We start from the raw sequence: 16,837 nt of genomic DNA, 5'->3' as shown, positions 1-16,837 counted from the left end.
TCATACACGTAAGAAGTATAATATCAATCGATATTATTATCAATGGATAATAACGAAAAAAAAAGGAAAGAAAAAGGGGAGAGAAAAAAAGAAATTTACAATTAATCTCGCCTGATTTTTCTTTATATATTTAAAATAATATAATACCGTGGCATTATATATTTATTATTTTACTTTTTGGTTACGTGCGAGACTATAATGAAAATATTTCGCGGTATTCGGTTTCGCGCGTGCGTGCTGAGTCAGGAACTCGATCATCGATCACTTATTGTTAGCGACCGAACACACTTTGGATCGTGACTGCACTTATTTGCCTCGACACCCTTTTCGCCTTTCGCACTTTTATCGTTTTACTTGACAAGTCGCGCTCCTGCTGCACGCCGGATCAACGTTTTCGATTTCAGTCGGCACGGCCCACGCTTATTCTATAGGGAGAAATGCCTTACGAAACGCCTTAGGGAGATCTATTAATAGATCCTGATCCATGCACACCGTCGATCTCGTTCTCCTTTCTCGAAGAAGAAGAAGAAGAAGAAGAAGAAAAAAAAATAAAAATTTAACTTCTTTCATACATATATAAATATATTATAAAATAATATTGATATAGAAATAAAATACATATATAGTATATATACAAACACATATATATATATATATATATATATATATATATATATGAATATAAAGAATATATTAATCCTTGTAAATCGGATAACAATTTGATACGTGAACAATTTAAGTTTGTCAAAATTATATTTTTAATAATATACGATGGAAGAACAGATAATACGAATTAAACATTGACGAATAATTAATTACTAATATAATTATTTTAATTATATTATTAATATAATTAAAAATTAAATAATTACTTAATTAAATAAGTAAGTAAAAGTTCCTTTCGTTTAATCAATTAATTAATCAATCAATCAATTAATTAATTAATTGAAACACGTTGACAAAATTTTACGCGTTTAAAGTATCTTTCTGGACCACCCAGAAAGGGTAATATTACTCCATGAACCCATAAAGGGGGGGTTCGTATACTTCGAGCGAGAGAATGGAGAGGGAGGCGATCACTCGCGAGGACGTGATGGTTCCTAGATGTTCCCTCAGGAAAGACGTTTACGTTAGCAAGTATAAAATGACCTGATCGGTCATATGCCGAAGAGTGTCTATATGGATATCTTATGACGACGAACGACGCTCGGAAAGATCAACGACAGATGACGGACGATGGGAAATGGACCACCGTCGAAGCTTACGATAGAATCCTATCGAAAACATACGTTGTGTGAATCTGCGTTTGTGTTTGTTTATGTGTGTGTGTGTGTGTGTGTGTGTGTGTGTGTATGTGTGTAGGTCGATATATATATATGTCCATTTACTTCGATAATATATAGTATAGATACTCGAGAGAAGAAAGACAAAAAAAAAAAAAATACTTCCCACGATTTTCATCTTACGCGAATTCCTTCTCTTTCTCCTTCCCCTTCTCTTTCTCTTCCTCTAACTTTACTTTCGTCTAAATCGTTAACCTCGAAGTTGAAACTCGTGGAAAAATGAAAAGGAGGAGAAAGAAAACGCGTCAGTTGTTCGACGATAGCTCGATAAACTTCGAGATACTCGAGATATTCCATGTAGATCGAATAAAATTGTCTCGATATTAGACCATTTTTTTCTTTTGCTTCTGTTTTTTTTTTTTGGTGTTGTTGTTGTTTTTTTCTTTTTTTTTTGTTTTTTTTTTTTTTGTTCGAACAACGAGCACAGGCAATACTTGAACTGTACCTATATATAAACTCTTTTTTTCTCTCGATACATTTCGAAACGATACGAGATATTATTTGCTATAAAGGATAAAACTATTAAGCCTTTGTTATTAGGATATTAAACATATCGTATAATTAATTTTCGATAATATAAATTATAATCTCTCTCCCTCTCTCCCTCCCTCTCTCTCTATAAATATATATATATATATATATATATATATATGTGTGATAAAATTCGATAAATTCGTGTTATTATTTAGATATTATCAAATATTATCATATTAATTGTATAAATATACAAATTTTATTTTTATCAAATAGAAAATTACTAAATAATTAATTAACAAAATATTATTATAAATTTATATAGAAATCGTATAGAATTATTTTTTAATTTGTCTCTCTCTCTCTCTCTATCTATCTCTCTGTCTCTGAATTAATAAGATCGTAAACGTCAAGAAACAATTAAGAACAAAATCGCATTTAACACGATTATATTCAAAGTATAATGTCATGGCGTTTCGTCGATTCAGATAAAAACAAAAGAGAGAGAGAGAAAGAGAGAGAACAAGTCAAAAAAAGAATGAATGAATGAAAGAAAGAAAGAAAGAAAAGAAGGGTGGATGAAAGGAAGGAAGGAAGGAAGGAAGGAAGGTCTTCCTTTAATTACGTAGCCGCTTGCAGTCGCTTTTCTCAGGCGGCATTCGGACGAAATTGCATCAGGATGCGCTTCCATCGTTTTTTATAAAACGAAATAGGACACCGTTGGATATCGTTTGAAGCCCTTCTCGCTCGCGAAATTACGCGTTTCGTAACGAGACGAACAAGAAGAAGAAAAAGAGAAAGAAGAATAAGGAGAAATAAAAGTAAAAATAATAAGAAGAGGAGGAAACGGAGAAAGAAGAAAAAAAAGTGCAAGAAAAGAAGGTGAAGATGAAGAAGAAAGAAGAAGAAGACGTGGAGAAGGAGGAGAAGAAGAAGCAGGAGGAAGAGAAGGAGAAGAAGGAGGAGAAGGAGGAGGTGGAAAAAGTACAAGGCCATCATCCTATACAGGGATGACAAAACTCCCTCTAACATCATCCCTCGAGCATCATCCCTTTCTCGTTCACGTGTTTGCCTTACCACGTTACAACCACGAGCTACGACACGGTACTTTGAAGTGTCGCATCTGCGGTTACCCAAGAACACCTCTCGGTGAGTAGGTAGTACTCTCTCTCTCTCTCTCTCTTTACTATCGTAGAACGTGCATGGATGGAACTACACGTAAGTACTTCGTAGGTACTTAATCCCTTCGCACGCTGCGAAGGGTACGAACAGTCTCTACTTTGTATATCATCTCTACTCTCGCTACATCTTTCTCTCTCTCTCTCTCTCTCTCTCTCTCTCTCTATACATATATATATATATATATGTGTGTGTGTGTATGTATGTGTGTATGTATATCTTTATATCTCTTTCTTTTTTCTCTTCTCTTTCTGTATTCAGTAACGCGATTTCGAGTGGAGCTTGGATTTTAAATCCCGGACTCATCCATTCAAAGGAGTCCTCTCGACCCCCGTATATAACTATACTACATCTATATATATATATATATATATATCTTTCTCTCTTGCACCCTCTCATACATTTCTTTCTTTATTCCTTTCTTTATTTCTTTCTCTTCTGACGCGTACTTCGGTAGGGAGGAAGGTGATGCGTGATCCAAAAGCAAGGTGCGCATGATCATTGGCGGGGTACTTTCTTTAAAAATTTTTCTTCACTAAATACGCACTTATATCAAAATGAATATTATTAAATATTTATTTTTCAATTTGTCAATATAAATTGTATATTTCTTTTCATGAAATCAACGGATATTATTTAGAATAAAATGGACAAATATATAGATCTGAAAAATATTTAATGATTTATATCGATAATTGCTTTATTAATTGTTATATTTTAAAAAGGATTATAATATATTATCTCTCTATGAATGTTTAAATGTCGACGCCTATGTTCCATAGTCCATGTCAAACTCCTTCTACTTGTACGCTTATTCATTATTATTATTACGTTATCCACGAGCTTAAGAATCGTCCCGTGAAGAGGTAAAGGAAGGGTACCTCAAAAGAAACGGTACGAGCGTGTCGGTAATATGAGGGTGAGAGGGGGTGGATTTATAACGCTTGGAAAAAAAATGGAAAGAAAGAGAGTGAAAGAGTGAGAGAAAGAGAGAGAAAGAGTGCAGGGGTACTCGATTTTAATCCCCCGCAATCCCACGCAACCTTTTTTCATCTTCTGTCCTGGTTTTTCTTGAATTTTGTCCCTTCCTTCCCTCTTTCTTTCTCATTCTTGTGACGTTTTTACCGACTCTCGAAACTGATCCCAACAACAGACGGACAGACAGAAAGAGAGAGAAAGAGAGAGAGAAAAAGAAAGATCTCCAAAGCAAAAGTTTTCATTGTGATTTTCTCCACCCTCGTTGGTGCAAGCACGTCGTGAGTTTCGAGTTTTCAGTTCGATGTGGGAAAACTCAAGGATCATGCTCGGATTTCGTTCGGAAGAATTCGACGACCCTTCGATCCTACTCTATCGCCATCGATTTCTCTATTACAAAACAGATACATAGACGAAACTTTTGGTAGTTTGACTTTTCTACTACATTTGTTTGATTTTAAAGCATTTACAACTAACGTTTTGCTCGTAACACGATGATATGACGATGTCATATTATTTTTCTTTTTTTTGTTTTTTTTTGTTTTGTTTTTTTCTTTTTTTTTCATTATCATTTTATTTCGTTTATCGATAACATTAATATTACATTATCACAAAATATCGTTGATATTAAATATTAATATTAAATATATAATATTAATATAATGTTAATATTAAAGTAATAATTAACGTACTATTGATAATATGAATTGATAGATTAATATACATAGGTATGAACAATGACAATTATGTTTTTATATTTGTAATAATTTATTACAGTGTAAATTGTAATGATAAGAAATATTTTCTTATCTTTATCACGGGCAACTATAGTTGCTCGTCACGAAATCTTTCTCACGTAATACGGTCAGCTAAAGTCACTCGCAAAGAAAATCACTGAAGAAAAATCGGATTAAGAAAGAAATCTTCTGATTGGTTGAATTGTGACCTATCAGACACGACAGCCTTTTCTACAAGAGCGGTCAGACGACGATAGCGAAAGGATTATTATATTATTAGTATTACTATAACGATGAAAATTTTGTAATAATATTAATCGTTGTAGTTCTAATAGCCATTGGATACAATAATGTTGTCGAAGCATTTTAATTTTAATTTTTTCTGCTCTTTTCTTTTTTTTTTTTTTATTTTTTTTTCTGTTTTTTTCTTTTTTTTTCATTTCGTTATTCGAGTCGCTCGTTTGTCAAATCGATTAACAAAAAGAAAGCAAAGAAATGTGACGAAATCGCTTTTTTAAAATTCTCTTTAAAATATAAATTCAAATGAACATTGTAAAACGTATAAAGTCCTTGCTGTTGCATTTGAATTGCATCATTGCAATGATTTACATACATCGGAGAATGGAGTCAATCAGATTCGCCTCTGAAATAAATTATTGTTAATTCGATGATCAAAAAGAATTTTGTCATTTAATGATATTTTATATAACGAAAATTATAAAAATTTATTATGAATATAAAAAGTGAGGACGTTCAGTCGAGTGTTTCCGACGATTAAATTTAAAAGAGACAATTTTTTTTAAGTGAAATTAATCGATTTGACTTGTGAATGGCTCGTTTACGTTTACACGTAAAATATACACGTTTACAAAAAAATATTCGTAATGATTTAATTGATTAAACAGTTATCGTATAAAAAATTGATAAAATTTCTTCAAGTAGTTGTAGCTGACGATTATTAAAAGATATTCTTGAACATTTCTCCTTTCTTTTTCTTTTCTTTATTTATTTATTTATTTTTTGTTTTATTTTTATTTATACGATCGCCACAAAGAACAAGGATATATTTTAACGTAATGTAATTTAGTGTTTTTTTTTTTTTTTTTTTTTTTTTTTTTTTTTCTTTTTTCTTTTCGTGAACAATTCCGATAGGTTCATAGATGGAAGTATATGAGGAAAAAATGTCAACGTTCATCTTACATTGGTGGTGGGTTAGGGTAATAGATTATCCGAAAGGTACAAGACGTATTTGAAATTCGCTTGGAGGGGTCTCTCGTGAAAAGCATCTGGACGAAAGTGACAAGGGGCTTTGTTGTGTTCGCATAGTTCGCATTTCGTCGGTGCATTTTCGGACCTCGTTTCTGACCAGGAACATGATTAGTGCGAACACACTTGACCTAGTCGACCTATTGTTGTAAGCAAAGGGGAGAAAGAGAGAGAGAGAGAGAGAGAGAGAGAGAGAAATACCATTATATCGATACCATGTACACGTAGAGATCCATTATTTGATGTCCCTCTTCGACTCTATGGGTCACATCGTCGTGTGCATCCTCCTCTTTTATTACAAATTTTCTACAATAAGATTGAACGTTATAAGAGATATAATAGATAGGTAAGTATCTACGTCGATTGTGCGTGATTTATCGATTTGAAGAATGGATGGTTTAATATTGAAAAAGAAAAAAGAAAAAAAAAGAAAAGAAAATTTGTAAATCGTTGTAACACAACGATCCATTCACTGGAGTACCCATTATCATTATTTCTCAAATTAATTTAATAAATTAGATCGTACGATCGAACGATACCTCTGGCATTCATATGATCGTTCAAATGAATACAATACTGATATTAATTAGAGATATATTTAAGTTAAGTGGATACGATTTTTTTCTGGCAAAACATTTATTACAGATAAATTAGGCATTATACTTAAATTCATTATTTATCGAATTATTTTAATATATCGTATTAAAAGATTCCACGAAGAGTTCTCTATTTTGTCTTTGAAATTACTATCAATGATTACGAACATTAAATTCGACGCGTAAATATATTTATATTAAATAAACATAAGATTTGCCTGTTTGCGTGCTTGTTTTTTTTTTTTGTGATCGATAACAAATACACGAACGCTAGAAAGAACACGTTGAACGTGAATTAAAATGAAACAGAAAAAAAAAGAAGGAATTTCCTAGAATTACTCTAAATCAATAATAATAATAATAATAATAATAATAATAATAATAATAATAATAATAATAATAATGCGAGATTAATCAACAAGGTATTCAATTTATCTACGATCTATTTAATCTATAAATATTATCATTTTCGTTGCGTAAACTATTTCCATCGTTAAAAAACTCAAACAATACCTTATGCCACGGATTTTGATCTATATCCATGAAACAAACGTTCCGTCCATTCTCATAAATTTACAAGAGTAATATCCAGAGCCGCAAGATTCGTACGCATTTGTATATGTAGATAGGTAGATAGGTACTTACTTAGATAGCTATAGTCGAGCGATTAGGTACTCGCTCGGTAAACTTTACGTTTCATTGGTCGGGCACGGTGTCCATCATTTAAAGAGAGTCGCGTTGGCCCGCGAGAAAGGAGATGGAGGAGAATGAGGACGAGAACGAGGATGAGGATGAGGATGAGGATGAGTAGGATGAGTAGGATGAGTAGGAGGAGGAGGAGAGGAAGAGAGAGGAAAACAGGAGAGAGAGAGAGAAGAGGTGAACGCGCGATGCCTTCAAAGACAAACGAGCCGTAGGGACGATATCGGATAATTTTCAGGGATTCCACGGTAAACTGCCGAAATGATGGATCGTCCTGCGGAGAGCGAGGTTCGAACCACAGGGATCGGTAATGTGTGAAATTTTTGAAAGCCCACGGTAAGCGCGATCTCGCGCTCGACCGTGCGTGCAGGTTAGGTACACACGTTGCTCAAACAATTTATGGTTCCCTCCTGGCCTCCTCCTCCTCCTCCTCCTCCACCACCTCCTCCTCCACCACCTCCTCCACCACCTCCTCCTCTAGTACCACCTCCTACCTCACACATATACACACACACACACACACTCTCTTTCTCTTTCTCTGTTGCTCTTCTGTGCGCATTCTATCTCTTTGCGTTCGTCCTTCCCCTTCTCTCTCTCTCTCTCTCTCTCCCTTCCTTTCTCTCTTCTCTTTCTCTCTCTCTCTCTCTCTCTCTCTCTCCCTTTGTCTCTCTCTTTCTTTCTCTCTCTCTCTCTCTCTCTCTTTCTCCCTCTCTCTCTCTCTCTCTTCGTCTCTCGAAATCGCGTCAGCATTTAGCCAGCAGTATATTAGGCGAAATACAGGCGGATACCTATCCTCTCACGGACCATTACTGTTACCTTTGATCATCGGATGACCGGAGAATGGTTAACGCTGCGTCATCAGAGCATGAATTTCTCTCTATCTACCGCGATATAATTTACAATCCGCGACGTCCCGAACGTTTCCTCTATGTACTTTCTCTCGAATCATCATCCGATCCTTTTATTTCTTTCGTAGATTTAAATATACATATATATATATATATATATATATATATATATATATATTTATTTATTTATTTATTTATTTATTTATTTATTTATTTATTTATACATATTTAATATGTAACATATTATTCATGCTTTGTTTATTTCATTATGAAATAAACAATTCACCATTCACTATCCGTGTAGTGTATATATAGAAGAAAAAAAAAAAAAAAAAAAAAGAAGAGAACAAACGTACAAAACAAAAAACGAAAAAATTTATAAACTGTCGAATCTGAGTTGCGTCATGTCAATGATTATTATTATTAATTTGTATTACTATTAAATAGAAAAATGTAAAATGGATGTCTTTATCAAAGGACTCTCAACTAACAAGTATTATATTTATTTCGAATAAGAGAAGCGAAAGCAATTTTTTTTTCTTCTTCTTTTTTTTTTTTTTAATCTCTTTTTTTTCTTTCTTTCTTTCAATTTCTTTTCTGGCTTTTTTTTCTTTCTTTCTTCTTTTTTTTTTTTCTTCGTTTCTTTTCCTTCCTCTCGTTTTTTTTTAATTTTTTTTTCTTTCTTTCTTTTTTTTCTTTTCTTTCCTCTTTCTTTTTTCTTTTCCATTTTTCCTCTTTTCTATTATTAAATCTTCTCTCGGTAAAGGTAAAGAGATTCTCTTCTTGATGCGTTTCGTTTAAGTTCGTCGATTCTCGAGAACACCGGCCGCCTGTTGCACGTTGGCGGCATCAAGTCTGACGTCACTTCCACCACCGACCGTCTCGCCGTGGTGTAGGGCTCGTTCGAGTGGGGGTAGGCGGGGGCAATGGTTAAGAGCATGGGGCGTTGATGGCGGTGGTGGGGCAAAAAGGGGGGAACATAACGCTCGGAGGGCGTGCTTGACAAAGGCGTGGTTACCTTGTCCCCACCCAACAATAAACAAGCGACTCTACCGTTAATTTGTTTGTTTTGCCCTTCCACCTTCCACTTCCTTTCCTCTCTTTTCTCTTTACCGCTCTCTCCCATTCTCTCTCTCTCTCTCTCTCTCTCTCTCTCTCTCTCTCTCTGTCTCTTTCTCTCTGTCTCTTTAGTTTCTCCTTTCTACTTACTCGCGTGCCCTCTTCTACTCACTTTACTTTACTTATTTATTCTCTTGTTTCTCTCACCTTTTATAATTCGTGTTAATTCATGAGAAAAGGAAAAAAAATTCAAGGATACTTCATTGTTCTCGACTTATTACTGGTCACATGTCATTCGATTAGATCGTATAAATCATAAAAATTCATTTAGCTTTACGATCGTAATAATTTAAATCAAGAGATATTTCTTATTGCTATATCTAAATGATCTTTAATAAATTATTATTTATCATCGTTTAAATCGTCTCATCTTTTTTATGTAGTTGACAAAAGAAAAAAAAAAAAAGAAAAAAGAAAAATAGAAAATATTTATTTATTTATTTTCTATTTTTTCTTTTTTTTCATTTTCTTTTTTTTTTCTTTCTTTTTTCCTTCTAATAAATCTCGTCTGATCATAATCGAACGCGTAATATTGCATTCATTCATGGTCATATGACCATAACGAGATATGATTGAGTCAATCAGATGAAAGGAAAGAAAAAAAAGAAAAAACTAGAAAAGAAACGAAAAAAAAAGAAGAAAAGAAAAAAAGTAGACACGTAAATTTTTATTTACTTATATACAAGTAAATTTTATCTTCAATTGGAAAGAAAATTTTTCATATATATATATATATATATGAAATATATATATATATATATATATATATATATATATATATATCCACCGTGTCTGATGACATAATTGTCACGACATACATTATCAAATATCCGTGGACACGTGATCATCTAATCATATAGAATTATGTAGTTGAAATATCAGAAAGCAAAAAGAGCGGGTATTTTATTTTAGATTGGAGAGAAAGAAAGAAAAAGAAAAAAAAAAAAAAGAAAGAAAAAAAAAGTACAGAAGTAAAAAGAACAAAAACAAGAGCCTATAACGATAAGAAATTAAATTGGTGACGCACATGTGAGGGTGGTTAGATAATATTAGTACAGTGACAATTGCGCAAAGTAAAATTCCAGGTTATATTCGTAAAAATGCAAATAGTATTATCAGTGTACTACGCCGAATGACGTATGTGTATATATATATATATATATATATATATATATATATATATATATATATATATATGCGCCAGGGTTGGCAAACAATCGTTTTCTTTATCCTTTTTTTCTCCCCTCTTCTTTGTTCTTTCTTCTTTTTTCTTTTCCTTTTTCTTTTTTTTCTTCTTCTTCTTCTTTCTCTTCTTCTTCTTCTTCTTTTTGTTTACGATCTTTTAAAAAGAAGTAAAGAGAAGAACTCTTATTGACTTGTTCGCGATACTAGCGATCATTCGACGTTTGTTCAAGTGTGATAAAACAATCAGGTGGCGAATAGAGGAAGAACGAGCCGATAACAGAAGAGACGGTTCGTTAAAAATGAATTTCACGTACGTGACTTATTAAATAGTCTTTCGGTAGATCTTATCTATTATATTTTAGGAATTATCGTTCGATTACCGCGTATGTTTCGTGTTTACAAATGTTACGAAATAATTTTAATAGACGTCGGAATCGACTTCTTACTTTTTTTTTTTTCCTTCTCTCGTTCTCTTTCCTTTTCTGTCTATTTCTTTTTCTTTTTTTCTTTATTTCTTTTTTTCTTTTTCTTTTTTTTTTTTTCCCCTATCGACAAGTGTTTAAAGTTATGACTTCATTCTCACATTCGTAATTAAAAAGTCAAAGTACCATTTTATGTAATATCGTTGATCGCTCTTTTTCTCTTTCTCTCTTTCTCTCTTTCTCTATTTATCTCTATCTCTCTCTTTTCGCATATCGGATCCAGGCTACACAGAAAATTGGTTGGAATCGATCTTAAGAGCCCTGCCCGAGTGCCGGAGGGATGCTCGGAAGCGGGGAACGACTTGACCTTGGCTGGATTCACGCGTAGCTGAGCTAACGCAAAATCGAAACGCGTTACTTCCACCGCGTGGATCCTCCTAAAGCCGAGTTCACATCGTTTCTCGAGACTCGACTCGAATCATCCTAATCGCTTTCCTAATCTCGACAGCGAGAAGGACAGCTTTCTTCAATTTTATCCTTCGATGATTCGATACGTAAGTACTTACCTACCTACCTATATTATCAAACATATTTATGTATTTTTTAATTATAACCATTCTTTTTTCTTTTTTTCCTTTTTTTTTTCTTTTTTCTTTCCTTTGAAATCAGCATCTCCTTCATGTAACAATGTAAGAATCCATCGTGTATAGACCGAACCATTTTGAGATAAATCTATTGATAATAATAGATATACATACGGATAAAAGATATAATTCGCTTGGGTTACTCGGTAATTTCGATAACAAGTTCGAACGTTAATTACATTATCGAAATGTAAACGAAATTAACTATGTAATTAGACGAAATCTACTTCGTTTTGTTCAAAATATCTATATCAATGTTTGATAAATCGTTCGATGGATAAATTGTGAAAATATTTTTAATTAATCCAAAGAAAAAAATAAAAAAAAATATATATATATATATATATATATATATTTATATATCAAATAGACGTAAAAATTTTTAATATCGATCAATGATATGACTACACCATTTATCTAACAACCTAGAAACTAAAATACCTACGTATCTTTTTTATTTCTTTTTCTTTTTTTACTTTTAAAATTATTCCTCTTTTAATTCTAAACAATGCTTAAGATAAGTTCTCTGTTAATTCATTAGAAAATGTTCGTGTGAAACGAGCTTGCTTCGAGCAACGAATGAGGGACCGAGAAAACGTAGACGCACGCACTACCGACAGGGGTGGATGCAACGACATCCCCACCTCCGTCGGTCCATCCATGATAGGGTGAGATAGAAAGAGTGAGTGAGATAAACTCTGTGTATGTGTGTATACGTGTACGTACGTGTATTTGTAAGAGAGAAAGAAAGAAAGAAAGAAAGAAGGAAAGAGAGAGAGAGAGAGAGAGAGAGAGAGAGAGATACATAGATCCAACGGGGTGGTGGAAAAGAGGGTGAGTCACCCGACGCGCTCGCGGACTACTCTGGCGTGCATAACACCCACGGCCGAGGCACGCGTGACTAGATACTGTTTTGCACAAAGGGGACAAACGCCAATTATATTTTAATATCCTACGAGGCCGACGCACGTCGGGCGCCTTTCGAAAGCGTTGACGAAAATTCCTCAGCGCTTTCAACCCAACAAACCAACGAACCAACCATCCAACCAACCAACCACCCATTCATCCATCCATCCATCCATCCATCCATCCATCCACCCATCAACCACCCACCATGTATATTTTCCCCTCTTTAACCATATTTTCTTTTTTTTTTTGTTTGGTATTTTTCCTTTTTTTTTCAAGGTCCAATTCATACCATCTAACTTAATACCGTACTAACGATAGTTTTGAAAAAAAAAAAAAGAAAAAGAGAAAAAAAGGATAATTAAAACGATCGACCATTTGATGCGAATCAAGTTATTCTATCTGATATACGATTTAATATTTTGGACGTATGAACGTAGAAGAAGAGGAAGAAGAGGAAGAAGAAGAAAAAGAGGAGAAGGAGGAGGAAGAAGAAGAAGAAGGAAAAAAGAAAAAAGAAAATGAACAAACGGAAAAAAGAAGAAAAGAAATGATCGGACCACTCGAAACTTCGATTTTTTTCATTCCTCTTTTTTACCCTCCTATTTTCTCTTTTCTTTTTTTTTTTTTTTAATCCGGCGGCGGGCAGGTAGATAGGTAGGATAGTTAGGTAGGTAGGTAGGTAGGTGGATATCTTGCCTAACTTACCTACCTACCTACCTACCCCGTCGAATCTCGTGGGACACGCGAATTAACATAAATCGCTTGATATATTTATAAATCTGTATACGTGACGACACGATTCTTTTCCTTCCTTGTATTCTTTCTTTCTTTCTTTCTTTCTTCTTTTATCTCTCTCTCTCTCTCTCTCTCTCTCTCTCTCTCTCTCTCTCTCTCTCTCTCTTTTTTTCTCTTTTACATATAAACCTTCATTTTTAGAGATCAACGAATAACGAATAAAAGATTATTTTACGTGTAGAATAATTGAAAATACGATGGATCGAATGATTTCGTATAAAAAAAATAAAAAAATATTGTAAATATGTATTTAAAGTCATGAGCGAGAGAGATAGATGAAGAGAAAGAGAGAGAGAGAAAGAGAAAGAGAGAGAGAAAAAGAACAAGAGAAAGATAAAAGTAGATAGATGAATAATAATAAGAGAACGAATTTAAGATATACGATTTTCGAATGAGCCCGTAAAGAACCGAAAAGGAGTCGATGCGAAGTATTACACCGTTATCTGTGTTCGGCGATCGGCCGGACGGCCGAGTCGCGTCTGGCGCGAATTCACAGCGTGGGTAGCCTTTTTCGTTCGGCGGCGGTGGCGGTGGCGGCGGTGGTGGCGGCGGCGGCGTCGGCGGCGGCGGTAGTGTCGGCGGTGGCAACGGTGGTGGCGGTGGTGATGTTGACGGTAGTGATGGTAATGATAGTGGTAGTGGTGATGGTGGCGGCGACGGCGAGAGCATATAGAGACACAACACACACACACACACAGAGAAAGACAGAATTATGTGATAGTGATAATATGTATACATGGTAGCACCCATATATATAGCCGTGAGTACGTGTTCGTACGTTAATATATAAATATCCAATGTATATGTATATGTGTGTTGTGCGCATGTGTATGTGTACTATTACGATAAGAGAGAGTGAGAGAGTGAGAGAGTGAGAGAAAGAGAGAAAGAGAGAAGAGTCGCGCGCGTCATATTAATGCGCATGCGCGAGTCGTGCACAGCACGCGCCCTCCGATGTGCCTTCCGCACGGTCGAGCATCTCCACCATTCAGAATCGATGATGTCACGAAGCGGAGGCAGTATCCCCCACCAAGGGTATCTAACCGCATCTAGTGGGGGTAACCCAGGGAGTTTCTTATTGGTCGAGGTTAAGCGATGTAGCCGCGGCTCTAGCTGTTAGCCACGACCCAACGAGAGTTCGCCAAGTCGCACCGTGCCAGTCCGTGCGTGTACTTTGCCTAATAATATTTCCTCACGGCGAGGAGAGCGCACGGCGAGTAACGCGCACGGGGTTCCAAAAGAACAAGAGAGAAAGAACGAAGGAGATAGATACAGAGAAAGAGAGAGAGAGAGAGAAAGAGAGATAGAGAAAGAGAGAGTGTGTGTGAGAGAGAGATAGAGAGAAAGAGATAGATAGAGAAAGAGAGAGATAGAGGAATAGAGGAATAGAAAGAGAGAAAGAGAGAGAAAGAGAGTTAGAGATAGAAATAGATATATAGAAGTCAGAGTCTGCGTTAACTTTTCTCTCTTGTATTCTCTCTACGAAACTTAACAACTTCACGTCCTTCCATATTATCAACATTTTTACTTCACTTATTTAAACGCGAAAATAAGGTGACTCGATCAGAAGGACACGTGCGTTCCTATCGTGCGGATCCTCCGTCGCGTTACGATCCTTTCCGGAACTTTTCGAACTAACGAACGGGAGAAAGAGAGAGAGTGAGAGAGAGAGAGAGAGAGAGAGTGAGAAAGAGAGAGAGAGAGAAAGATAGAAAGAGAGAACGAGAACCAGAGAAAAAGAGGGTTTCTGTTTTGGATTATACTTAACGATCAGCTTATATCTTTATTGAGATCTATCTTTCGTGAGAAAATAAATAAACAGAAAGAAAAAGAGAGAGAGAGAGAGAGAGAGAAAGAGAGAGAGAGAGAGAGAGAGAGAGAGAGAGAGAGAAAGATTGATTCGATAGATAAATCGACGATTGTGCGCGTAAATTTTGTTCTTGTTTCGTTCGTCATTACCATTGACATTCTCGTGATCAACATTTACTCTTAAAGGCCCGATTACGACGGGCGAAGTAATTAATAATAATCAGTGTAATCGCGTGTGTATACTGTATAAAAGAAGATACTGTGACAAAACGCTTGGCAAAGGATAGATAGATCATCGTAGATCATCGTAGATCATCGTGTAAGAAGAATAATATAATTAGGAAGATAACGAAGAAGGGAAGGTAAATATATCTATTCAAGGATACCTAATCACATAAAAGGAGTTGTTTTACTTGACAACTCGAAAGAGGAATATCTAGAGAAGAAGAAGAAGAAGAAGAAGAAGAAGAAGAAGAAGAAGAAGAAGAAGAAGAAGAAGAAGAAGAAGAAGAATAAGAAAAGGACACCGTCGGCCGTCGGCAGAAAGAAGAAAGAAAAAGTGAACGAGAGAGACACTGTACGAGAAAGAAAGAGAGAGAGAGAGAGAAAGAGAGAGATCGAACGAGAGAAGAGAAGGAAAGAGAAACAGAGAAAGCAAAGGAGAGAAAGAGAGAGAGAGAGAGAGAGAGAGAGTGATATCTTGGTACGTGATCACGTGCTTTATGCTTTGATCTCTTCCGCGAATATACTTGCTCTGTGGTTTTGAGGTTTCACACTATTCCACTCTTTCAGTTTTCACGAGCGTTACGTTTTTCTATTTTTCTTTCTTTTCCTTTTTTCTTTTTCTTTTTCTTCATTTTTTTCTTTTTTTTTTTTTTTTTTGTTGTTGTTGTTAATTATTTTCTTTCATTCTTCCATACCACTCCCGCGACACTACTAAGTTTCTCTTCACCTTAGATAAGATTTCTACTTTTAAATTGATTATCGATAACAACGTGTGTATGTGCATATATAAAATTTAAAACAGATATATATATATATATATATATATATATATATATATATATATATATTTCGCGGAGTATATGTTAAATGGAAATAATACAAAGTATTAGATAACTGGGTGTTTCGATGAAGTTTCGTAAAGATTTGAATTTAACGCGATAATAATATGTAAATATTTGCGTATCGAGCATGCGTACGTGTGGTTTCTTTTTTCTTTTCTTTTTTTTTCCTCTCTGTTTTTTTTTTTTTTTTTTTTTTTTTTTTTATTTTATAACGACAAATAGATAAGAGGAATAAACGGATTCAGATTATTCGTTCGATAACGTTAGATTTCATGGTATATAAATTTAATAATTACGTCACTTAGAAAAACAAGGTCGATATCTATTTATCGTTCTCGAAGGAAAATAAAAGAATGAAAGAAAAAAAAGCCGAGGTAGTATAATCGAATCGTAATTGAAATTTATTAGAGTATCGATAAAATAATTATCGTACGAGTAGTCAATAATATTTCATAAAAAATATAAATGTTATTTAAATTAGTCCTTTTTGTATGTCTCTTTTTTTCTCTTGATCATTCGTACGTTTTGGTATTATGGTTTAATTAATAGACGAATGAACGATGAATTTGCCCTGGCAAATCCGTAAAGCGAATTAGATTGAGTAAATAAAGAAAGAGAAAAAGAGAGAGAGAGAGAGAGAGAGAAAGAGAAAGAGAGAGAGAGAGAGAAAAAGAGAGAATGGCAAAAGCGACACAAGTGCGGACACCCCGCAGTGACGTATTCGACGCTAAGCATTGTGAACGAACCTTTCTACGTCAAGAGAGAAT

The 16,837-nt window shown here is 34.6% G+C and overlaps 2 protein-coding genes across 6 annotated transcripts in view; one reads left to right on the top strand and one right to left on the bottom strand.

The window, feature by feature from the left end:
- Window positions 1-6,177: 6,177 nt before the first annotated feature.
- Window positions 6,178-13,863, bottom strand: LOC124422272 (sulfated surface glycoprotein 185-like). The gene is made up of 2 exons (XM_046958508.1): window positions 13,577-13,863; window positions 6,178-6,280 (listed from the first exon to the last, which is right to left on the bottom strand). Exons 1-2 carry the CDS (start codon window positions 13,861-13,863, stop codon window positions 6,178-6,180), a joined length of 390 nt encoding a protein of 129 aa, XP_046814464.1.
- The window catches only part of LOC124421733 (paired box protein Pax-6-like), a 97,528-nt gene continuing 92,072 nt past the window's right edge, over window positions 11,382-16,837 (top strand). For 4 of the 5 annotated variants that reach the window (XR_006941720.1, XM_046957278.1, XM_046957279.1 and 1 more), the window contains exon 1: window positions 15,644-15,706. The gene's annotated coding sequence lies outside the window, so the exon portion shown is untranslated. Of the gene's footprint in view, window positions 11,401-15,643; window positions 15,707-16,837 lie in introns of those variants that run through there. The other variant, XM_046957277.1, reaches the window with a different exon arrangement.

Source organism: Vespa crabro, chromosome 2, assembly GCF_910589235.1.
Source record: "Vespa crabro chromosome 2, iyVesCrab1.2, whole genome shotgun sequence".
Lineage (NCBI taxonomy): Eukaryota > Metazoa > Arthropoda > Insecta > Hymenoptera > Vespidae > Vespa > Vespa crabro.
The sequence above is the reverse complement of the archived record's forward strand: the minus strand, read 5'-3'. Positions and strand labels throughout refer to the sequence as shown.